The sequence below is a fragment of the Protopterus annectens genome, chromosome 11.part0, assembly GCF_019279795.1.
Source record: "Protopterus annectens isolate FY-2018-M chromosome 11.part0, PAN1.0, whole genome shotgun sequence".
NCBI classification, from domain to species: Eukaryota; Metazoa; Chordata; order Ceratodontiformes; family Protopteridae; genus Protopterus; species Protopterus annectens.
Genome location: NC_056745.1, coordinates 476,860,668 through 476,885,791, shown reverse-complemented (window position 1 = coordinate 476,885,791; position 25,124 = coordinate 476,860,668). Strand labels below are relative to the sequence as shown.

General features: G+C 44.2%; 1 protein-coding gene across 1 annotated transcript in view; it reads left to right on the top strand.

Annotated features, from left to right (window-relative positions):
- OSBPL8 (oxysterol binding protein like 8) overlaps positions 1-25,124 on the top strand; it is a 3,324,100-nt gene that overhangs the window by 3,016,565 nt on the left and 282,411 nt on the right. Inside the window, exons 21-22 of the mRNA XM_044087980.1 lie at positions 5,576-5,663; positions 6,138-6,243. Coding sequence (XP_043943915.1) covers positions 5,576-5,663; positions 6,138-6,243 — 194 coding nt within the window. The remainder of the gene's footprint in view (positions 1-5,575; positions 5,664-6,137; positions 6,244-25,124) is intronic.

Here is a 25,124-nt window from a genome sequence, read left to right as displayed (position 1 = left end):
AGCGTAATTACAACATGCCGCCGGATGGCCTAAAAAGCGCAAGGACAAAGCAGCAAAGCCTAGGTTGGAAGAACCGCCTGTCCCGGACGCCGGTTCTTTAGAGGCTCGTGGAGCCGGTGGTTCTACCAGAAGTTCCTTTGGATTCTCAGGGAGAGACTTTACTGTTACAAGATGTGTCCTCTCAGGAGGTAGGCCAGGCTGGAGGGGCTTCTCAGGTAGCTGTTCTCCCCTCCCTTCCTAAGGTGGTTAGGCCCTCCCCTTCTGTTTCCAAGGCTTCTTCTAGAGGCAGGCCAGGGTTAACTTCAGTGGGGTCTCCCTAGTTCTTCAGGGTCTCTGCCTAAGAAACATATGCTTAAAATGGCAGAAGATTTGATTACTATGATTAGAGGTTCTATGCCCCCCCCCCTGATAAGAGGCCTAGGGTGGAACCTGAGCTTGAGAGTTTTGAGCAGTGTTCGGAGGCTTCTGAGTCTTCGGCTGAAGACTTGCAGGAGTATCCTCCTTATTCTGATTCTGATGTAGATGATTCTACTCCTTCTCCTGAGGATTTTTTCTTTTCAGAGACTCTTCATTCCATGAGGGAGCATTTTAAATGGGAAGGTCAAGATTTCTCTGATTCCAGGAAAAGGCTTAGGGAATTTTTGTTTCTACCCCAGCATAGGCCTTTGGCTATACCTCCTGTTCTGGATGTGGTAGAAGATGTTTTTGCAGAGGCTTCCCTGAACCCTGATTCTTTGCCTCCTGCCCCAGTTAAACCGAGTAGGTATTATAGGGTGCCTGAAGCTCATAAGTATCTTTTAAGAGTCCTAGGGCAGACCCAGAAACTGTTTCTCAGGGCCCTAAAGGTGTTAAGGCTTCTGTTGTTAAAAATCCTGTTCCTTCTGATAAAGAGGCTAGGGCTTTGGATAGATGGGGAAAGAAGGTGTATACTTCTTCCACTTTAGCCATGAGGGCTTTGAATTGCCAGTTTCACATGTTGAAATACCAAAATTATCTCCTTACACAATTGAAGTCTAAGGTGGATGCTCTGGCGGAAGGTATTGAGTGTAAAGAGTTGCAGGATTTAGTTCATGTTTCTGAACAGGTGGGTAAGCATTCCTTGCAATGTGGTTTTGATGCTGTACAGGCCTCTTCGAGGGTGGCAGCCACTGGTTCTGTTCTTCAGGCACGCCTGGCTGAGGGATCAGAATTTAGCTGAGCATGTAAAGACAAGGATTTTAGATGCTCCTTTACAATCTGATGTGTTATTTGGTTCGCCTGTGGAAGCAGTTTTAAAGAAAATGGAGGACAAGGCTAAGTCTATGCAGACTGTTAAAGATTTTTTGCAGGTTCAGCCTCCAAAGTTTAGTAGAAATTGGCCTACTAAGGGGTGGACATATCCTTCTTATGATTCTCAGTCTAGGGGTAGATCTAGACGTGGTAGGGGCAGAACTCAAGGTTCTTTAGGCCTAGAACAGGAGTTCACCTGCCCAGTCTTCTGGTGAGGGCAGGGGTCAGTCCTTTAAGTAAGCAGACCCAATGACCTGCCTTTTCAGCTGCCAGAGCCTTCTCGCCTGGCAGCACCTTTGGGAGGAAGGCTGGCAATTTTCAAAGAAAATTGGAGTGTTATTACCCAAGACAGATGGGTATTGGATATCGCTCACCACGGTTACAGGTTTTATTTCCATACCTTGCCACCTTTCAAAGGCATGCCAGACATTCCTCCTATACAAAGAAAAGAGGCTCACAAGCAAATTTCTCTGTTACTCCAGATAGGGGCCATTCAGCCGTTCCTGTGCCAGAAAGGGGCCTAGGATTTTATTCTCGCCTGTTCCTAGTACCAAAAAGGGGAACACGTGGAGACCAATTTTTGATTTGTCTATCCTCAACACTTATCTGGACATTCCCAAGTTCAAAATGTTAACGCTACAACAGCTTTTACCTCTGCTGGGCAAAGATCACTGGATGGTAACTTTAGATCTCAAGGAGGCTTACCTTCATGTGCCTATCAGACTCAGTTGCAGGAAGTATCTGCGTTTCCGAGCTGGGAATTCTCATTATCAGTTCTCTGCATTGCCTTGGCTTATCTACTGAGAGTATTCACAAAAGTTCTGGCTCCAGTCATAGCTTTCTTCAGGCTAAAAGGAATACAAATCTATCCTTACTTGGACGACTGTCTGATTCTGGCTCAAGGAAAGGACGAGCTTCTTCAGCATCTGGAATATGTGATAGCAGTGCTAAGATGCCTGGGGTATTCTGTGAACGAAATAAAGTCCAGTCTAGTACCCTCTCAAGACATGTGCTTTCTGGGTGTGAGACTGAATACAGCAGCCCAGATGGCCTTTTAACCCCGGACAAACAAAAGAATCTTTCCCTTTACTTTCATCAACTATCTCTTCAGTCCGGGCTGACTGCAAGGACAGTCCTTCAAGCCTTAGGGTTCATGGCATCTTGTATTCTGGTGCTTCCCAATGCCAAACTGCATATGAGGAAGCTGCAATGGTATCTAAAATGTATGGACACAGCACTGCCAGGATTTGGACACTGTCATTCCAATAATACCTTGCTTTCAAAAGGAATTTTTGTGGTGGGCTCAGGAATGTCACCTAAACAAGGGACTCTCTGTGACCCGGCCAGAGGCGAGTCAGATTCTAACGACAGATGCCTCAGACATAGCTTGGGGAGCTCATCTGAATGGAAAGTGGATACAAGACAAGTGGCCTGCCAGACTACAGCATCTACATATCAACATGAAGGAGATGTTAGCAGTCCAGTTTGCATTAATGGCTTTCAAGGAGTTCTTCCAGGGCAGGTGTTGATTCTAACAGACAACACAACTGTCCTGTGGTACATCAACAAGCAAGGGGGAACACATTCTTATCCTCTATGCAGGCAAGCAATGATTTTGTGGGAGACTGCGCCAGCTTGCAGCTAAATCTTCAGGCAAGGTTTCTGCCAGAGCACAGAACTCCTTAGCAGATGTGTTACAGGCAAATCATGGATCCCCACAGTGGAAACTGGATCTTCATGTATTTCAAAAATTGACAGTGTCATGGGGAACTCCAGACATAGATCTGTTCGCTTCTCCACTAAACCACCAGCTGCCAAAGTTTTGCACGAAAAGGTTTCATCACACAGCTTGGAAAGTGGATGCTCTTATTTGGGAAAATCTTCATGTGTATGCCTTTCCACCTCTGCCTCTCCTCCCAAAGGTACTCCTAAAGGTCAGACAAGACAAGCCAAGGATGATTTTGATAGCTCCAGATTGGCCTCGCAACACTGGTACCCATTACTGAGGAATCTGGTAAGGAAGCCTCCATGGCCTTTACCTTTAATTCCACACCTTTTGTCTCAGAGGGACGGTCATCTACTCAATGTCAAGCTTCACTCTCTTCATCTAACAGCCTGGCATATTCTGTTTTGAACCACAGCAGGTCTCAACTTCCTCAACAAGTTTTGAATGTGATTATGGAAGCCAGAAGACCTAGTACACGTAAAGTGTATGCAGAAAAATGGAAGAGATTTTTATTTTGGAGTGCAGCAAAGGATTTGGATGTTTCTGAGCCTAATTTGAGTGTGGCTCTTCAATATCTTACTGAGTTATTGGACAAAGGTTTGTCTTTCTTCCATTAAGATTCATGCTGCAGCAATTTCAGCTCACTATGATTGTGACCCACCATTGTTTTCTCATCCTTTGTTCAAGCAATTTCTTAGAGGGGCAAAGAATGTAAGACCCCGACGTAGAGCAGCTACTCCTGGTTGGGATGTCAATTTAGTGTTGGAGAAACTTACTCTACAACCTTTTGAGCCTGCGCTACTGCTGAATTGAAATACTTGTCATGGAAGACTGCTTTTTGTTGGCCATTACTTCTGCAAGAAGGGTTTCTGAATTGCAGGCCCTTATGGCGGTTGAGCCTTTTTGATTTTCCATAAGGATAGGGTATCATTACGCACTAATCCTTCCTTTATGCCTAAGGTGGTTTCTAGTGTGGCTTTAAACCAAACTATTCATTTGCCTACTTTTTATGCAGATCCCCAAAATAGGGGAAAAGATTTTGCACACTTTAGATGTACACAGGCAGTTGCGTTATTATTTAAGCAGGACTAGGGATTTTAGGCAGTCTCAGCAGTTTTGTTTCTTTTGCTTTGAGTTCTCAGGGCAAGCCTGTGTCAAAACAAACTATATCTAAGTGGATTGGGTTTTGCATTGCATTCTGTTATTCCCATCATGGCAAGGAGATTCCAGCTGGGATTAGGCCTCATTCCACTAGGGCTACTGCCACTTCAACAGCATTTCTAAGGGGGGTGGCGGCTAAGGATATTTTGGAGGCAGCTACTTGGAGTTCAGTGCATACTTTCTCCAAGCATTACCACCTTCCTCTCTATTCTAAATCCAGGGCTGGTTTTGCCACTGTTGTGTTGCAGGGCATTTTGGCAGCTCCTGCTTCATTATAGTTTAGCCATCCTCCCTTACCTCTGCTTTGGGATTCTACCCAAGTGTTAGGACTGCAGCAATGTGGGATGAAGAACATAGTACAGTTTTGTACCTACCATAAATGTAGATGTTCAAGATCCACATTGCTGCAGTCCATTACTCCTCCCTCCTTCCCTCTGTGTTTAGGGGTGGTTGTGTGGGTGGGGTTCTATTTTTGTAAATTTGTATATATTGTATATATATTAGGTACAGGAGTGTTTGGTGTTTTTTGGTTTTGGCCTTATCTTTTTAGGGTCTTCTGACATCTGGGGCAAGAAAAGACTGAGGATATGGCGTCGGTCATGCGCATTTGTACCCTGACGTCCTGATGTCAGACAAATGCGCCTTGACCAACGTCAGTCTTATACTTTGGTATTCGGGCCGACTGGGACAGCGGACTACCCAAGTGTTAGGACTGCAGCAATGTGGATCTTCGAACATCTACATTTATGGTAGGTACAAAACTGTACTTTATATCCTTGGCAGGGTGCAGTCCATGTAGCTAAGGTTACTGCAACAGTTATCATTCAAACATCTACTGTTTTGGTACGTTTATTTACACAGTTATGCTTTCTAGTGGGATATAAAGTTAGATTTTATTTATATCTTGAAGTTTACAATTAATTCACTGTTTTTTGTTTGGGGTCAAAAGTCCTGAAGAGTTTTAGTCACTCTGGCTACTGATATATCTCCCTCCAAAAAGGGTTTAACCTCTAGGCAGCCAAAGTGACAGTGTTAGAGGGGATGAAAGCTTTTGGAAGTGGCTGGTTGCTATATCCTTGGCAGGATAACAACCATAGGCTACTGCAACAGTGAAGAATTCAAACATCTATTTTAGGTAAGTTAATCTTGCACAGCTGTACTTCATCAGTCAAAACACATTCAAATAGGCTGTCTGTGTTCTTTTCAAAACATATTCTACTTTTATATGTTAATTTGCTTTCTTCGTAATCTTTCACTTCACTTTATCCTGTATAGTTTCAATAAAGATGTCTTTCTAGAACTTTCAAAAAAGGCTTTCTGTATAAAGAAACTTTGCCTTTAGTGGATCAGTGTGGGTTATAATAATTTAGTTGGCTCCTGACTTAAAGTTTGGATTAACTAACATTCATGTTTACACAGTTCTAGGCCCTGGGATCCACTCTTCGATATGATACAGTTTGAAAAAGATGGCATCATCCAGACCAAAGTCAGACATCGGACTCCGATGGTACGTTCTGGCAGTGAACTTAATATCATTAACCAAGGGCCAAAGTGGGAGAATTAAGCTGAGCTGGGTTGATTTCTAAACATAGATTTAATTGATCAGTAACTTTGTCATCAGTGAGCTGCAGAAATAAAATTTTGTATGTATTGTTTTCTGGTATAAAAATTAGATTGTCATTGTTTATTTTTGAGAATAACATGCACTTATAAATAATGTAACATTTTACAATGTAGTAAGATTTCTGTTCAAAGTTCCAAAATCATTCTGTGATATACAGCTTCTGTGTAAATTTTCTTATGCGACCCCTATTAAGACATTTATGTTGTATTCATCTGCTATTTTGTACAAAAGTTGTTTTTCTGTATTCTTTGAGCTTGGTTTAATGTGAAAACAGCAGTATTGCTATGCAGGTTGAGCTGTTTCTATTCAATTGCAATTGTTGTGCCATTTAAATTGAAATATTCACAACATTTGCAGGTCTGTGTCTCTAAAATTAAACACCAACATGGCGGCAAACTAAAGAACACAGAGAGTGGCTGCTCATCTCCAGAACCTGACCTTCAGGACTCTTCTGGGAGTGAAAGTGAGTAGTATTCGTCACCTTTAACAGAAGTTGTCATGTATTCATTTCCTCAGCGTGTATTTCCAGTAAGACTTTCTTATTTTTGCATTATTTGCTGTTGACAGCTTTACATTGCATTATATTAGCTTGTTGGCAGTGAGAGGCAATAAACATATTTAGTCTGCCCTTTTAAGCACCTTAGCATTCTGATTCTTTTCTACCCCTACCTTACTATTGCCTTTTTTCCACCTGCCCCTCTCCAAAGCCAATCAGTAATTAATTCTATCGATCTACATCCATCTCTGTGGAAAAGTACTTTTGGACATCCAAGGAATAATTAGTCCCTTCAGTCTGCTGCCTGTCGCCCCCCCCCATCCCACCCCACCTCCATCCTTTTCAGCATGACTGCTTCACATCATCTTGCCTTGAGTTCATGCCCAAGTATCAAGTGTGTACTGGTCTTAAGTGAGAAAAGCTGTAGCTCCCTCCAGCCTCTGATCATATTTTTCCCCACCATCCCATGGATTTTTCTTGCAGCTTTCCTTCGGATCCCTTCTAGCAACTTGACCTTTTTTATATGGCCATTGATGTCAGCTTCACTTTTTCCATCTAGTTTATCACACTAGGGTTGTTGTGGCCTAGTTGCAGTATTTTTACATTTACCTACATTGAACCTTAAATGCAGCCTTTCCTACTCACTTGTTCATTCTTTCAAAATCTTTCACTAGACTTTCTCCTGCCCCCCATTGCTGCACCCATGTATATGTCTTCATCAAAAAGGTTGATCTTTTCTTTTATTACTTCTTATATATGACAAACACATTAAAGAGTACTGGACCCAGGACAAAACTCTGTCTAGTACTGCATTGATCACTTCCCTGATTCCCAGTATTGTTCCTTTGACCACAACCTTCTTTCTACTACCATCCAGTCATGCTGCTGCTCTGTTCCCCCAGTCTTGGTCCAACAGCCAACGCCTCCAGTTTGCCTGTGAGCCTGCATTACAGGGCAAGGTCAGTGGCCTTAGCCCAGTCATAAAACTAGATTAGATCTGACTGACAACTCCTTTTAGCTGGAAATCTATTTTGTTTGCTGATGTCTAGCTTGTCTTCTAGAAGTGCTACCAGCCTTCCCCTTACAATTCTCAACATGATTTTCCGTGTCACTGTTGCTAAACTAATGGGCCTATACCTCCCCAGGCTTTTTTCTGCTGCCACCCCCACCCTCGCAGTTTGGGCCTGAGTACTGTAGTTATTGCTTTCCACTTGGTTGATTTTAACCATCTGCTGATGTTAGAATATTGTTTTTAGAAAAGTAAGAATTTTTTCAAGGCTGTTTTGCTTGCAAGCCATGACATACATGAGTGTTATTTGATACATTAGTCTATGGCATTTGTTACATTTAGTTATAAACATTCCTAAACAGATTCAGATTAAAACAAGACACAACAGTGCCACACCATCCCACATTGCTAAGCTAGCAGCATTGACATGGTATCTGTCAGTTCACTTGAAACTGCAGCTGGCATCCTCATACAGGTGCGTCCCAGAATTAAACACATACCCACCCTTTCTTGATTCATTTCCATTCTTAGCATCTCTCTCTCTCCAGTATAGTAAAATATATTTTCTTTCTGTCCCCTTTAAGAAGAACCTAGGTGTTGCCTAATCATGCCCCGCACCTTCCCTCTTTTTTTTTTTTTTTTTTTTTTTTTTTTTAATGAAGAACTGCAACTCTCCATCTTGTCTTTTGTAGTCTTATGCATCCATATTACATCTCTTATGTTAGCAAAGAGCATTCCAATCTTCTGAAGTATTTCTCTGTAATTACACTTTTTTCATCTCATATCACCATTTGAGCATATTCTGCAGTGAACATTTTGGAGAGGAGAGCAGAAATTGCTAGACGAGTTCTTAACCTTTTTGAATGGAGTATGTGGCTTTTTGAAATTTACATCTGGGTATAATGCAGAGTATATTATTTTTTTGGATCTAACTGTGTATAAAGAAAATGATAAGTTGCTTAACACTATTTATAAGAAAAACGTGCAGAACAATTCATATCTGCACTTTGATAGTATTCACCCTAAAAGTACAAAAATGAATATAGTAAGGGGTCAGTTGGAAAGAATATATCATTTAACTGACGATGAAGAAAAAAATCCAAAATGAATGTAGCAGTTTATTTAAGAGTGTTATAGAAAGAGGATATCCCAAAGAAGATATATTAAGGATTTCTAAAAAAACTTTTGAAAGAAGAGCCACACATGAGATGGGTAGTAATAATGCTAAGAAGGAATTTAAAGCAGCCATGCAAGTTGCCAATAGTGTAGATTCTGGAGCAATTAAGAACATTATAACTAACAATTGGAAGTTCTTAAAATGCAGTGCTGAAGTTGAGAAAAAAAAATAGGAGAAGGACCAGTATTTGTGCAAAAAAGAGGAAAGAGCTTTAAAAATGTATTCCAGAGTAGCTTGAATAATAGGCAGCCAGTATGTAAAAATACAGGTATGGTAAAATGTATGAACTGCAACATGTGTGAGTGTTTGTTAACAGGTGTAAAAGAAATTAAAATAGGAACTACTATTGTACACCTAAAAGGAAAATATACATGTAAATCTAAGTTTATAGTTCTTGTTGTCTTTCGGCATTTCCCGGTTAGGGGTCGCCACAACAGAACTCCGGTCTGCTAATGATTGGCAGTAGATTTTCACGAACACCGAGGTGCCAGCCCGACGTTCAACCTTCAACGAAGGCACGCCCATTTATGCATGTCTTTCGAATGCCCACCCAACTGCGGGGAGGACATGCAGACTCCACACAAAAGGCACTCCCCGCACTCCAGCCGAGAATCGAACGGGAGAACCTCTTGCTGTGAGGCAACAACGCTCCCACTGCACCACCGTGGAATACATTAAATCTAGGTTTATGGTATATTTAATTATTTGTCAATCATGTGAAGTCTATTATGTAGGGCGTACTACAAGGGAGTTATATAAGAGGGTGTATGAGCACAAGTATGCTGTTCACATGCAGGATGAGAAAAATGCAGTGGGCAAACATTATAAAGAAAATGGTTGTAAAGTGGATTTTAAATTTTGTGTATTGGATGAAGTAATCAATTTTGAAGTTAAATTTGATGCTGAATCTGAATTAAGTTGGAATGAGTATTTATGGCAGGTTAAATTGAACTCCTGTTACCCACCAGGGTTAAATGATAAGAACGAGTTCACTGTTTTTTTAAAAAGGAAAAAGTTAAATCATGTGACTTGTTAAATCACATGATTAATTTGGAATGAGAGAAATAGTTCTGTTAATTTTAAGCACATTATGCAGTCTGAGGAAGTCCAGGGTGATGAAAGCACTTACAGTTTGATGTGAAGATTAAAGAGAAATTTGGTTTTATTTTGGCTCATTTGCAGTTTTTATTCAAGTTCATATTCTACAGTGCACTGTACAACACTATAATCTCCTTCTTTATATAAGGTCTTCAAAACAGCATGCAGTCAGTTATCTAGCTATGGCCTAACCACAGATCTGCACATTGGTAAAATCATTTGCCTGTATATATATATATATATATATATATATATATATATATAATTTGTATTATGTTTAGTCACACATTGTGTGTGGTTGTTGCCTTTTTCTGTTGAGTATTAGTACTATTGTTGGTATTTTTTTTCCCTAAGATTGTGGGACATTCTTTACAGTCTGCTCTTTCCTGACTTGCCTCTGTTAGTTGTTTGTTCTCATTAGAGTCCAAATGTCAGATAAACCTACAGGGTTTAAGCAGTACTCTTGCAGGCACAAAATTCCCAATTGTGTGCATATGCATATTGCCTTGGGGATGTCCTTCTTGAGGTTGAATGTGACATCGGTTCAGGCTTCAACCATGTGTCTCTGGTTGAACACCGAAACAAGCTTATTTTGAAAGGTTTACTACCATCTTCCTTTGCTTCTACAGTGTCTGGAATTTTCCCTTCCACTGCTAAACCTGCAGAAAAGTCTGTATGGGATAAAGGTGATAAACCCAAGGACAAGCCGAAGGAAAAGTCTAAATACTTGAGGAAGCACTCCCTGATAGCTCTCCTCGCTTGGCACCGACTTTGGTTTTGCCACCAAAGATTTCAAATGTTTTGGGTCCGTCCACCTTTTTGGATCCAGTATTGGCTCAGTGCAAGTCAATTGTCCATCCGTAAACCGCCTCAGTTTTCTCTAGAGACAATTTCTTCAAGACTTTACCCTTTTTTTACAAGAAAGTCCACTTAGTGTTTCCGGGCCACCAACCTCCATTTCCTTTTCCTCTACGTCTACCAGGAGCCTTTCTGAAGCTGATGTGGAGAGGATGATGAGTAAATTTCTCAGGACCCAGATTTAGTTGGGAGTTCTGTAAGCTTCTTCTCCATCAGACCCATGAGCTTCAAACCATTCCAGACACCTTTAATCGCTCCTACTCTAATCTGCCCTTTGACTTTAGAGGTTCAAAATCCCAGAATTCCATGGTTGTCTTTTTTGGATCAAAAGAAACTGCTGTTTATCAACTCTGATGTCTTCTGTGGTCCAGCCGGCGCAGACCTTTTCAGAGCTGGAGGGGTCTTGGAGCCGTAGCTTTAGTACCAGATCCATTGGTAGGGGCTCAACTCTGAAATTTTCAGAGCTGTCCCCTCCCCTTGGGGCCTGTGAGCTTGACAGTTCGGTTCTGACTTGTGCGTTGAGGCAGGGTCATGGAGAAGTCATGGATATCTCCAAGCAGATGTCTTCTGCTCCTGCTGGAGTGACCCTAAACTTCCCTTCAGCATCTGTGTTCAAGGCATTGACAAAAGCTCTCCACATTACTGGACAGGAAACCCTGACCCCCCTCGGGCCTTCCCTCTCTACACCTGTCTTTATAGAGTCCTGAACCTACTTACTGGGGTTGATGGTCCATTCTAACCTCGAGACAGTGTTTTGCAGGACTTCCCACAAAATTCCAGGAACTCCATAGATCGTCCCTACAAGGAAGATCCCCAGAAGCGTATGTGAAAGAGGAGGCACATTGATTCCCCACAGAAATCTTTAACAGAAGGCACTGACTTCGATGAAGGGGGTGGGTCCTTCTGGTCACCTCTTGAGGACATTTCATTTGGGGAAATTCTCAAACTTTTAATATAGAAAGGTTGTTGGTCTTCTGAAGGCCCTTCCCAGGAGGGGTTTGTGTCTCTTGTAGCTTTTGGAACTGGCTCAGCTACATTCTGGGTGGTTCCTCCAGCAGTTGAAATGGTTGATGGATCCTGATATGACACAAACTAACCCCAAGAAACCGGACAAGTACTTGGTCACACCTAAGAACAGTGCCCATTGGAGCAGGGGTCCATCAGTTGATGCCATGGTGGTTGCTGCAGCCACCAAAAAGGAACTTGCTGAAGAAGAAAATCCATCTGTCCATTCCCCTAACAGGGAGTCTAGGGTGCTGGTCAGATGCAGGAAGTGTATTTTTGCTTCCGCTACTATGCCGTTTGGTCGCTAAACTATTTGGCACATTTCACAAGGTTTCAGAGGGATTTGATGAAGGAACTTGCGATGTCTCTCTCAGGGTCCATGTCAGCAGAGGATGAAAAGATTGTCTCTTCTTAACTGGCCACCTTTCAATCCCTGTTAAACACCTCTATGCATCTAATTTTTCATGCTACAGAAGATGTTTCCAGAGCATTGGGTTCAGGCATTACCATATGCCTGGATGCCCCTATGTGACTTTTTGTGGAGTCCTGCAAGATGTCCTTCATCAATGCACCTTTTGATGGATCTACCCTAATTGGACCCAAAGATAAAGAGACACTCTACAAGAGTGAACAGGATGGGAAAATCCTATCTGCTATAAGGATACATTTTTCTACCCTTCAGAAGACTTTCTGTGGAAATCAGAAAGGGGATATAAAGATGTAGTTCTGGAAATCACAAGAGTTTTCCCTGGACTCCTATGGAGATAGTGTCCCCCCACAGCAAAGGTGGGAACTCTAATGGCAGATGTCACCCATGAGGCAGAGGTGTCTACAGAACCAAGGTTTCAGAGATCCCTTTTCAGAGAAACCTTTCTGGCGCCCATGAACGGTTTTCTGACTGCAGCATCCTGGAAGCAGTTGGGGGGGGGGGTGCTAATCTCTGCTTCTGGACATCCATCACCAAAGATGTCTGAGTGTAGAGAATAATTACCTGAGGTTATTACATTCTCTTTTCTCTTCCCCCACCAATTCACTCACTAAAAATTCCCGATGCATCATTCCATCAGAGAAAAGAAGCAGCCTCAGAGATGATAAAAAAAAAAAAAAGCTTCTAAATAAAAGTCATCCAAGAGGTCCCACCAGACTAACAAGAATTCTGAACTTATACCAGATTCTTTTTGGTGCCAAAGCAGACAGGGGACCTCAGGCCAATTTTGGATTCCCTGGAAGGCTTGATGCCGAAGTACCAGGAACTCAGTAAAAGTGGATGGTGACCGTTTCTCCAGTTGTTCAGTGTGTTTTCTTTTTCAGTTTTGGACCTAAGCCACTTAAACCAATTTGTCAAACATTCCAAGTGGGCATGGTACAGTGCACTCTTCCTCCTTTGAGGAAGGATGATTGTATGTGCTTGATAGATCTCCCATATGTATACTATCTCACAAAAATAGACAGGTGATCCAGGGGATACCTTTGCTTCTGGTTGGGGGACCACCATTTTCAGTTCAGAGCCCTACCCTTCAATCTCACCACAGCCCCTGGTTGTTAACCAAACGCATGACAGTGGTTGCAGCTCAGTTGAGATTGCTGGAATTCTGGGCGTTTCCTTTCTTTGATGACTGGCTCCTCACAGCTTCCACCAGACATCTACTAACATGAGCCGGAGATGACCTGCTCCATTTATGTCTACACATCACAGTCATCTACAAAAGATCTCACCCCATCACACTCAAAACATTGGAGATCATAGCAGCTTATTTGGATAGTGTGTCTCAAATTTCCTCAGTCAAGGTTATCCAAATTACAGCTTCAAGCAAAGAATGTACTAACTCTTCAGCCACCACCAGCCAAGTTGGTTCTTCATCTTCTGGGGTCAGTGGCAGCCTCCATAACTCTCTTATCCTTAGTGTGATACTACATGAGGGTGCTGCAGTGGACTCTGTCAGATCAGTGTTCTATGAATGGACATCCCATATCATCTCCCTTTTATATCACAAAGCTCTACTGACAGCATGTGTCCTGGTGGATCCATGCACCAGATACCTTGCTGGGCTGCCCCTTTCTTCTCCTTTGTCCAAGGCCAAGTTGACCACTGATGCTTCCCAGTTGGTGTAGGGAGACATTACCTGGGACAGACAGTCCAAGACTTGTTCTTGCCTTTGGAGGCCAAACTTCACATCAGTGTCCTAGAGATGAGAGCAGTCCTTCTAGTGTTACAGGCATTTCAGGAGATTCTGCATCGGGGGACGATTGCAGTTCAGATGGACAACATGTCAGTGTGGTTTGGTAAATCAACAAACAGAGAGGAACTCACTATTGCCCCTTATGTTAGGAAGCTATGAGATTGTGGCAATGGCTGATATCCTCCAACCAGTTTTCTTTTAGCAATGCACATTCCAACATTTTAGTGGACAAGCTGAGCAGATTTATTCTAATGTCTCGTGAGTGGTCATCCTGACCTCGACAAGTGCGGTTACCATTCCTTTGGCCCCATCTGATATGCCCTCCCTGGGTTCTAGATCCCCTTCTATATCTTCTGTCCCACTCCAGGCTGCCTCACTCAGACATACATGCCCTCAGGTTAACCACATGGATCTGATGCTATCTGTGTCATTATTGATCATGGATGGGTGTAGGATCTGACATCAAATCCGAGCCGGCAACGAGGAAGACCGCTCCTGAGCTCAAGCTCCTCCCCTTCCCAAGATCCCTTGCTACCCACAACCTTTGGATCTCATTTGCCGCTATTTGATCAAGACATACTTTCTGTAGCTCAGGCTAGAATCTTATCAGATAAGTTGCTTTTCCTTTCCTTTTTTTTTTTTGTTCCCTCCTATTTGTCTGCTACATTCTTTCTGCCTTTCTTAGGTAGATGTTCTTTGTATTTCACTGTTGCAGTCATTACATTTGGGTAATCTGCTGGCAGGTTGCCCTCAGTCAGCCTGATTAACAAAGTCTTGGGTCCTGCGTCGGTTGCTGTCCCTTCTTCCATGATGTCAGGTCATCAGGGGTATAAAACATGCAGCCGACGCCATTACACCAGTCTTTTCTTGCCTGCGGTGCCCGAAGCAGAAGCAATTTGCAAGTGCCAGTCGGCCGACTCCTGAAATTTTCATTTTTGAGTTTCAGAACCGAAGTCTTTCAACTTAAAGCTAAGTACCCCATTGGGGAAACTTTTTATTGCTCCTTTCCAATGTCAGTAAAAGTTAATAATTGCATTACTTGTGGGAAGCAAATACCTCATAAAAGATTTTCATTTGTACTGTATTCCTTGCCTAGGCCCTGACCACGACATACCTTGCTGTCAGTTTTGTGCTTTATTTAATCAGCGCACTATCCGTCGTCGGCACATTTTTGCCTCTAAATATTTCTGTTCTTGGTTTAATTATCCAGAAATGTCGTCGGTTAGCCATCCGACTTCTGGAATTCCAAAAAAATGCAAAGAAAAAGACAGAGACAGGTCATCGAGGTCCAAAACTGCTGACGATGCTTCTCCTAAGCCAGTCGTCAGTTCGCCGGTACTCAGGCGTTTTCGCAGCCCCTGATACCCGCTACTTCTGACTCGCAGGCCTCTACTGAGACCCATTCGGAGTCCAGTGTGCCGTGAGATGCTTCACCTATGGAACCCGCGGATGTCTCTACCTTGGATGGGTCTGGAGCCGCTGTGCAGGCACCGGCTTCTGAGGGTGTATTCAGGCCTACAGACTCGCATATTAAACCGACTCCACCTTCTATTCTAAGGCCTAAATCTCGATTTATGTCTAAAAAACCGATGCCCAGGCCACGTGTTCAGGCCCTTATGCCTAAAAAACAAATTATCAAAATGGCTGAAGATCTTATTACTGTAATCAGGGGTAGTCAACCCCCCCCCCCCCCAAGAGGCCTAGGACTGAGCTTGACTATGAATCTGCTGATCAGGACTCGTTTTCTTCTAATTCTTCCAATGACCTGGATTTGTCCATTCCTACTTATGAGGATTCTGATGCAGAGGATTCCATTCCCTCTGCCCCCCCGAGGACTTTTCTTTTGGGGAAACGTTACATACCTTAAGGGAGCATTTCCACTGGGAAAGGCAGGAATTTTCTGAATCTAAAAAGAGCTTAGGGATTTCCTTCTTCTACCTCAGCATAGATGTTTGGCTGTACCTCCTGTACTAGACATTGTTGATGATGTGTTTTCGGAATCCAGTATGGCCCCTGATTCTTTGCCTCCGGCTCCTAATAAGCCTGATAGATACTACAGGGTTCCTGTGTCCCACAAATTCCTTTTCAAAAATCCTGTTGCAGATCCAGAAACTATTTCTCAGGGGCCCAAGGGCATTAATGCTTCTACTGCTAAAAATCCTACCCCTTCTGATAGAGACTCCAGGGCACTGGATAGATGGGGTAAAAAGGTTTATACTTCTGCAACCTTGGCAATCAGGGCTTTAAACTGCCAATTTCATATGCTAAAATATCAACAGCATATTATGGGACTGCTTAAACTGAAAATGATGTTGATTTCTGACTGTGTGGAAAATAAAGATTTACAGGATTTATTGCATTCAGCTGAACAAGTTGGAAAACATACTTTATAATGTGGTTTTGATTCTTTAGAGGCCTCTTGCAGGGCTGCTGTTGCTGGGTCTGTGCTTAGAAGGCATGCTTGGCTTAAGGAGCAATCTCTGCCTGATCATGTTAAAGCAAAATTGTTGGATGCTCCTTTAAATCGGGACCGCCTGTTTGGCAATAAGGCTGAAGAAGTTCTAAAAAAGATTGAAGATCAAGCTAAATCTATGCAAACTGTGAAAGATTTCTTACAAGTGCAACCCCGAAGATTTAGTAGGCACTGGCCTACTAAGAATTGGTCCTTTCCAGCTCCTTCCAGATCCACTCAAGCCAAACCCAGACACACCAAAAGCACCAGGTTTCAGTCCCAAGGGACTCTCAGAACTAAGCAATGGAGGGCCTCCACTTCCAAATCTGGAAGTAACAAGACATGCCCCTATGGTAAACAGTCTCAATGACTTTCCTTTAAAATTACCAAGCATTTACCTTTTAGCCGCCCCCTTTGGGGGGAAAGATTGCTCTTCATGCAAAAAACTGGGAACTCATGACCCAGGACAAATGGGTTTTAAATAGTGTCCCAGGAATACAGATTTCATTTCCACAAGTTGCCAACACCAAACGGGTGGCCAGACCTGCGCCCAAATCAGTGGGCAGAGGCTCAGAAACAAGTACTTTCCCTTTTAAACATGGGGGCTATTCAGCCGGTATCAGAAGAGGAAAAGGGACAAGGTTTCTATTCCAGGCTTTTCTCGGTACCCAGAAAAGACAAATCATGGCGTCCAATTCTGGACCGGTCTACTCTAAACACCTTTCTGGACATTCCAAAATTCAAGATGCTGACTCTTCACCAGTTATTTCCTATGCTAGGCAAAGATGCCTGGTTGGCAACTCTAGATTTAAAAGAAGCTTATCTGCATATCCCAATCAGGGAATCTTGCAGAAGATACCTACACTTCAAAGCAGGCTACTTGCATTATCAGTTCTCTGCACTACCCTTTGGCTTGTCTACTGCGCCCAGGGTATTCACAAAGTGCTGACTCCAGTAATTGTATTTTTGCAGGCAAAGAAATATTCAACTATATCCATACCTGGACGATTGTCTAATTCAGGCAGAAAACCAGGCCATACCTATAAATCATCTGCTGTTTGTAAAAAGGGTTCTAACTTGTCTAGGGTATACCATACACGAAAAGAAATCACAACTGGTACCCTCTCAACAGATTACATTCCTGGGTGCAAGCTTGAATACAACTGCCCAGATGGCTTTCCTCACGCCAGAAAAACAAATTCATTTGGTAACTTACTTCAGACAAGTGGCCACAAAAACCCTGCTATCTGCAAGACAAGTACTGCAAGCCTTGGGGTTGATGGCCTCCTGCATTCTTCTAATTCCATATGCAAGACTGCATATGAGGAAGCTTCAGTGGTACTTAAAAAGTCTATGGAGTCAACATTGTCACAGCCTGGAAACAGTGATTCCTATCATACCTTGCCTACGCTAGAGTTCCTGTGGTGGGCAGAGGCCTGCCACCAAAACAAAGGACTGCCATTCACACTACCACCTGATGCCCAAACCCTAACTACAGACGCATCAGACTATGCATGGGAGGCTCACCTGGCAAGGAAGTGCATTCAGGGCAAATGGAGCCCAAATCAAATGCACCTACATATCAATCAAAAAGAAATGTTAGCTGTACAGAATGCTCTGACAGCCTTCAAGGACCACATTCATCCAGGACAACTAATGGTAAAGACGGACAACACCACGGTTATGTGGTACATAAACAAGCAGGGGGGTACACATTCCTACCCCTTCTGCAGACTAGCCATGGCATTGTGGAACACGGCCTTGAGCTACCAAGTGCAACTACAAGCTCAATTCCTTCCAGGAAAACTGAATATACTGGCAGACGGACTAAGCAGAAATCTTATGGACCAACACGAGTTGAAACTGGAACCACGGATTTTCAACACGTTGACAAGCAAATGGGGGAGCCCAGACATAGATCTATTTGCCTCACCCCAGAACTACCAGTTGGACAAATTTTGCACAAGAACTCCTCACAAAAAAGCCTGAAAAGTGGATGCTCTGTCATTCAGCTGGAAAAACCTATCAGTCTACACCTTTCCCCTTCTGCCTCTGCTCTCCAAAGTTCTGCTAAAAGTCAAACAGGACAAACCAAAAATGATTTTGATTGCTCCAGACTGGCCACGCCAGCACTGGTGCCCACTCCTGCGCAGTGTGTCACAAATTTCTCCATGGCACCTGCCTCAGACACCTTCCTTACTGTCTCAGCAGGAGAACCAAATTCTGCACCCTCAGCTCCCAATATTGAACCTTGCAGCTTGGCTAATCACTTAAATTCACCTTTAGCATCCCTCAGCGAACCTCTGATGGATGTCATCTTGGAGGCAAGAAGACCTAGTACTAGAAAATCTTGTGCTGACAAATGGAAAAGATTCTTTGCCTGGAATCAGTCTCAAGGGATGAGACAGCAGCGCCCAATTTACCTCAGATTTTGCAATACTTAACTGAAATGCTTCACAAGGGCCTGTCTTTTTCCTCCATTAAAATCCACGCCTCAGCCATTTCAGCTCATTATAACACAAACCCCCCCCCCCCCCTCGTCTCTCATCCTCTGCTCAAGCAGTACCTCAGAGGGGCCAAAAACGTCAGACCACCCAGGAGAGCTCCAACCCCTTCCTGGGATCTTAACTTTGTATTGGAGAAACTCACTCTACCTCCTTTCGAGCCAGCTGCTACTGCAGACTTAACATTTCTTTCTTGGAAAACAGCCTTCCTTTTAGCAATCACTTCAGCTCGAAGGATATCTGAATGAGCCTTTCATCATCTTTCATGCGGACAGGGTGTCACTCAGGACCAGTCCATCCTTCATGCCCAAGGTGGTATCCAGTGTGGATCTTAATCAGTCCATTCATTTGCCAACTTTCTTTCCCAATCCACAGAACAAAGGGGAACGGATTCTGCATTCATTGGATGTGCACAGACAATTTAGATTCTACTTGGACAGGACTAAACCTCGAAGAAAATCTGAACTGCTGGTAGCATTTGCTGCAGGGGCAGAGGGGAAGGCCATTTCAAAACAAACCGTTTCTAAATGGATAAGCCATTGCATTAATTTCTGCTATAAGCACCATGGAAAACCTATCCCCCAGGAGATCAGATCTCATTCCACCAGGGCTGCATCTACTTCTGCAGACTTTCTCAGTGGTTTTCCTACCAGGGATATTCTAGAAGCTGCTACCTGGAGTTCAGTTCATACTTTCACCAAGCATTATCATTTACCAATTTTCTCTAAATCCAGAGCTGGCTTTGCCACTGCTCTCTTTCAGGTCCTTATAGCTGGTCCTAATGCTATATAAATGTGTCCTCCCAACCATAGCTTTGGGAATCTACCCAAATGTAATGATGCAACAGTGAAACACGAAGAACATAGTACAGTTGTGTGCACTTACCATAAATGTAGATGTTAGAGTGTATTAACTGTTGCAGTCCTGGTTACCCTCCCTCCAGCCCCCTGTTTTTCCCTTACTATACCTCTACTTTTTTTTACTGTGCTTAAAAGCCTTTTTTGGTGTATTTGCTTTTGGTTGGATATATATATTTGTGTTTTTAATTTTATTTTGCTCCCCATTTGGGGAACACCTGACATCTGGGGCAAGAAAAACTGATGTAATGGTGTCGGCTGCATGTTTTATACCCCTGACGACCTGACATCATGGAAGAAGGGACAGCAACCAACGCAGGACCCAAGACTTTGGTAATCAGGCTGACTGAGGGCAACCTGCCAGCAGATTACCCAAATGTAATGACTGCAACAGTGAATACACTCGAACATCTACATTTATGGTAAGTGTACACAACTGTACTGTTCCTCCCCTCCCAGTGAGGTCTGAAAAACCCACAGGGTTTAAAAGGTGCTCCTCGTGAGGTTGGAAAATGCCCCATTCCGACACACACAAGGAATGTTTACTGCCTGGGAGAGCCTCATTTGCAGGTTGAATGAGACATCTGTGCCAAATTCAACCCCAGGGCTCTCCTAGAACGCAGGAGCAAACTTCTGCTAAAAGGTCTGGCTAAAGGGGGTTCTTTGGTTTTGGGTTCTCCTTCTAAGCCTTCTTCGGATCTCAAGAGGAAGTCATCTTCCTCTCGAGATTCTCCTGCCAAAAAGCTGAGACTCTCAAATCGCAGCTACCCGGATCCGTGTCTAGCCTTCTTGGCCTTGGATCCGGGTTCTTCTGCTCCAAGAGCCCCGGCCCCCTCTGTCGGATCTGACACCTCAGAGCCTCTGAGGTTCTCGGATCCAATCCGAACTAGGCTGCCCTCGGATCCGACACTGTCTTCTGATCCCACTGTGGCACCATCATTATCATCGGATCCAAGCAGACCCCTGGATCCGACAGTTTTGTCAGATCTGATTGTTATTGAAGGCTCCCATCCACTTTTAGGAGGTTGGATCCAAGGCTTTCTAGCAGGTCTCCTTCTAGAAACCACAGGCCCTCAGCTAGGTCAGGCCATTCCTCACTAGCTTCCTGATCCACCATATGTGTGTCACCCGCAGATGTGGATAGGATGATGAGGAGCTTTCTCAAAGGCCAAACCAAGTTGGGCTTGTTACCATCCCCCTGCTCACTTGCCTAGGGGATCTTCGCCATCTACGGAACTCCCATCTCTTCAACCCACCCATCCAGGCTTGTTCTTTCCGGATCAGGGTATCCCTAGGAAGAGGCCGTTGGTGTTAGGCATTTCTTCCCTTCCCACACTGTCAGGGTCCCTGGCTGGCTTGGCTCCCTTGCCGTCAGAGCTGGCTGAGCCTCAGCCCTGCGAGGTCGCTGGGGGTTGCCCGAGGGGGTGGAGTCTGGCCTGGAGGTTTTGGACTGTTCCCTCCCTTTGGGGGCCTCTGCATTGAACAGCCCGGGGCCGAGATCATCTTGGGACATTGGTGCTGTGTCGGGGTCACCCCATACATCCTAGTAAACTGCGGAGGAGGAGGGCTTTGTCCAGCCCATCTAATTTCCTGGCGATAGAGAGGACCGTCTCCAGCTGGGCAGCTGCCTCTACCTCTACTGTGGATCCCCCCCAGCCTTGCTTGACATTGGGTGGCGAGACCTCATCATTCTTCCAGGGTCAGCCCTCCGGCAAGCGCCTTCAGTAGGGCATTACCACCATTGGGGTGTATACCTCTTCTGAGTCCCCCCCACAGCCCACCGTGGAGGAACCCCCTTGGAAGAAGATGTGCAAGAGGGGGCACTTGGACTCTCCTCATGAGTCTCTCACTGAAAACATGGATTTCGAGGAAAGAGACTGGTCCTCCAGACCTCAGAACGAGGAGGTGTCCTTTGGGGACATCCTCGAGATCCTTAAACAGGGAGGCGGTTGGTCTTACCTTCCCCTTCTTCTGAGAAATCCGTGTTCTTGAAGGCCTTCGAGATGGGTTCATCTTCTTCCTGAGTGTCTCCCTCTGCTGATTAACTCATCCAGCTCATATCTGACAGGGTGTGGAAGGAGCTGGACACAGTGGAACCAGTTCCCAAGACAGCGGACAAGTTCCTATGTCCCCCTAAAGACAAAGCCTTCTGGAGCAAGGGCATTCTGGTTGATGCTATTGTGGGGGCTGCAGCTACCACAAAGGATCTCTCTGAACAGAGCTCCATGGTTCATCCCCTGAACAAGGAGTCCCAGGCGATTGACCATTTTGGGAAGCATGTGTTTGCCTCCACTACATTTGGACTGAAAGCAACCAGCTATATGGCATACTTTACCTGGCTGCAAAAGGACGTGGTATCATAGCTTTCCACCTCCCTGAGTTGCTTCCTCTGGAGAGTTTCAAATTGGGGTCTCCAAAGTTGTCTACTCTGACTTCCCTATCTAACGCTTGGATGAGGCTGATTTCCAATGCAGTGGTGGCCACCTTTTGTGTGGCAGGCACTGGCATTGCCATCAAGCGTCATGCCTGACTTCCACTTTGCAGGGTTGTGGAACCCTTCAAGGCATCTTTCACTAATGCCCCCTTTGACGGGTCAACTTTCTTTGGTCCTTTGGTCAAAGAAACTTTAACCCATAGCAAGCAGGAGGGAAAGACTTTGTCCACGGTCGGGATCAAATTTTCTACTCCCCAGCGATCCTTTTCCAAAAATCAGAGGGGTAGTAAGAAACTGTGATTTCGCAGGTCTCATTCTTCCTTTCAGGATGCTCCACAGGAATCCTCTTCTTCCGGCCAGGGAAGGGGGTTTGACAGCAGACACCACCATATAAGCCGAGGAGTTCCACAGAACCAGGGCTCCTGGAAACCCTTCTCCAAGCCCCCTCAGCACTCCTAAAGCGCTGCCTGGCTGTCTTGCCCTGGAGGCAGTCTGTGGTCATCTCTCCCTCCACCTGCTAGCCTGGACAAGCATTACCTCAAATCAGTGGGTGTTAAACATTGTGTCCAGGGGTTACTTCATACCCTTTTTTCAGCCTCCTCCAGCTTAAAAATCTCTCCCAGTTGTTCCGCCCTGCCAAAGGGAGTTGGTCCTTGTAGAGGTTCAAGACCTCCTTCAAAACAGAGCCATCCAGGAGGTCCCAACAGGTCAATGAGGGTCTGGAACTTACTCTTGCTTCTTTTTCATGCCCAAGAAAACCGGGGACCTACGTCCCATTTTGGACCTCTGTGCTTAATTGTCAGTCAAGAAGTCAAAGTTCTGGATGGTCACTGTTCAGTCCATTCTGCCTCTTCTGTGCATGGACGATTGGATGTGCTCAGTGGATCTCAAGGATGCTTACTATCATATCAGAATTTACAGATGCTCCAGGAGATACCTCTGCTTCCATCTGGGGAACAATCACTAACAGTTCTGAGCCCTGTCCTTTGGATTCACCACAGCCCGCCAGGTGTATACCAAATGCATGGCAGTGGTCGCAGCTCATCTCAAACTGCAAGGCTTCCAGGTCTTCCCATATCTGGCCGATTGTCTCCTCACAGCCCTCACAAGTCATCAACTCACAGTGGCCACGGATTACACACTCAGTCTCTTTCAGGACCTAAGCATCACAGTCAGCCTGCCCATATCCTATCTTGCTCTGTGTCAGAGCCTGGAACTTATCGGGGTCCTTCTGGACTCTGTGCCAGAGATCACAGCACTTCCCCGACGCAGAGTTGAGATGATCCGGAAGCAGGACTATCTTCTGCTGGATCTGGAGCATCCCACACTCCACTTAATCTTGCAAGTACTAGGTTCAATGGCGGCGGTGATACAATTAGTTCCTATTGCCAGGTATTGTATGAGGGTCCTGCAATGGACCCTGGTGGTGCAGTGGTCAGCTCACCTTCATCCCATGTCCATGATCATCAGGATTTCTGAAGTCTGCAGACGCCACCTTACTTGGTGGCTCCAGGCTCTGGATCTTCTTCTAAGCAGACCCTTCTATCTTCCCCAACCCCAAGCCACGGGGACCAAAGACACCTCCCTCTTTGGGTGGGGGGGGGCATTATCGGGGAAGGACTGTTGAAGGCACATGGTCCCCCTCAGAGACCAAATTGAACATAAACTTCCTATTGATGAGAGCAGTCCTTCTAACATTGCAAGCCTTTCAGAACTGTCTCCCTCTCAGGACCTTTGGAATACAGTCAGACAACATGGCAGTGGTCTGGTACATCAACAAGCAGGGGGGACACAGTCTTATCCCCTGTGAAGAGAGGCCATGAGAGTGTGGGAATGGGTGATGTCTTCTAGGCGCTTTCTTCTTGCAACGCACATTCCCAGCAGTTCCAACATGCTAGCCAACAAATTCAACGGATCTAGCCTGAGTCCTACCAAAAACAACTGTAGATACTCCAGCAAAGGCTATCTGTCCACAATAATTGAGCCAAAAAAGGAAGAAAACAGGAAGTAGCCACCACTCTGAGCAGCTACAAAACTTATATTTAAAATGCAATTAAAAACATAGGAATGAGCACTTTCAGGACCAAGCCCTTCTTCAGATAACAAGCTCAGATAAAAATGCAGTTTTTATAGCTCTTTGACTACTAATCAGTACTGCACCCTCCTCTTTTTCAGCACAGGTTTTAAAGGTGTAACCCCATTTAAACCTGGGGTTTTTATATGTTGCCAACTCAGTGATCCATTTTGTCTCGTTTAATTGTTTCATTAATCAAATCACCTCCTCTTTTGTTCTTGTTCATGCATTGTATAACCATAAATTTAAACTTATGTTTCTCATACTTAGAAATATGCTGGAAAAGTGCATTATGTTCGTGTCTTAACCTAATTGATGACAAATGGTTCAAAATTCTATTTTTAACATGCAGTTAGTTTTTCCCACATAGAATGAGTTGCAGTCCTGACAGCCAGCCAGATAAACAACATTCTTTGTTTTACAATCTGCATACAGATCAAAACAACACTGCTTTCGTGATACAGGATGTATTTATGATCCTGCTTCCTCAATATATTCACATGCTTTGCAGCTTCTACATTTTCGTGTACCTGTACGTTGTGTAGAGATGTTCCTGTTACTACTTTTTTCGGTCTTCCCTTCATGACATAATAAGTCTTTTAGATTTTTATTTCTTTTAAAGCCAAATAGTGGTCTCTCCCCCACCACCTTGCCTATTTTTTCATCTGTTAACAGAACATTCCAGTTCTGTTTTATTATGTCACATGTTCCCCCTATGTTGTTACTATATGTTAACATCAGTCTTGTATTATTCAACTGTGGTGGGGAGGGGGTCTAGGCTGACTTAGACGTTCCATCCTATTGCCTGTGGGAAAACCAAGGCCTGGATCTATTGTTCCAGTGCGGTTTACTCATTGTAATGACATCTTTAAGTTTATTCTCACTATGTCCCCTTCAACAAAGGTTGCTTTCTAACTTAGCTATCTCTTGTTCAAAATGTGTATCCTTTGTACATATACTCGAAATCCTATCAACCTGCCCTCTTATTATACTGTTAAAGGTGTATCTAGGATACATGCTGTCATAAGATAGCATGCTATTCTTCCAACAACTCTTCTTGAATAAGATGCATGCTATCATAAGATAGCATGTTAGTCTTCCAACAACTCTTCCTGAATAGGGTCGTGTCCAAAACCCCAATGTGAGAGTGTTCAATCTCGCCTTTGTTCTTACACATGGGGTTCGGAGCCGATCCTCGGC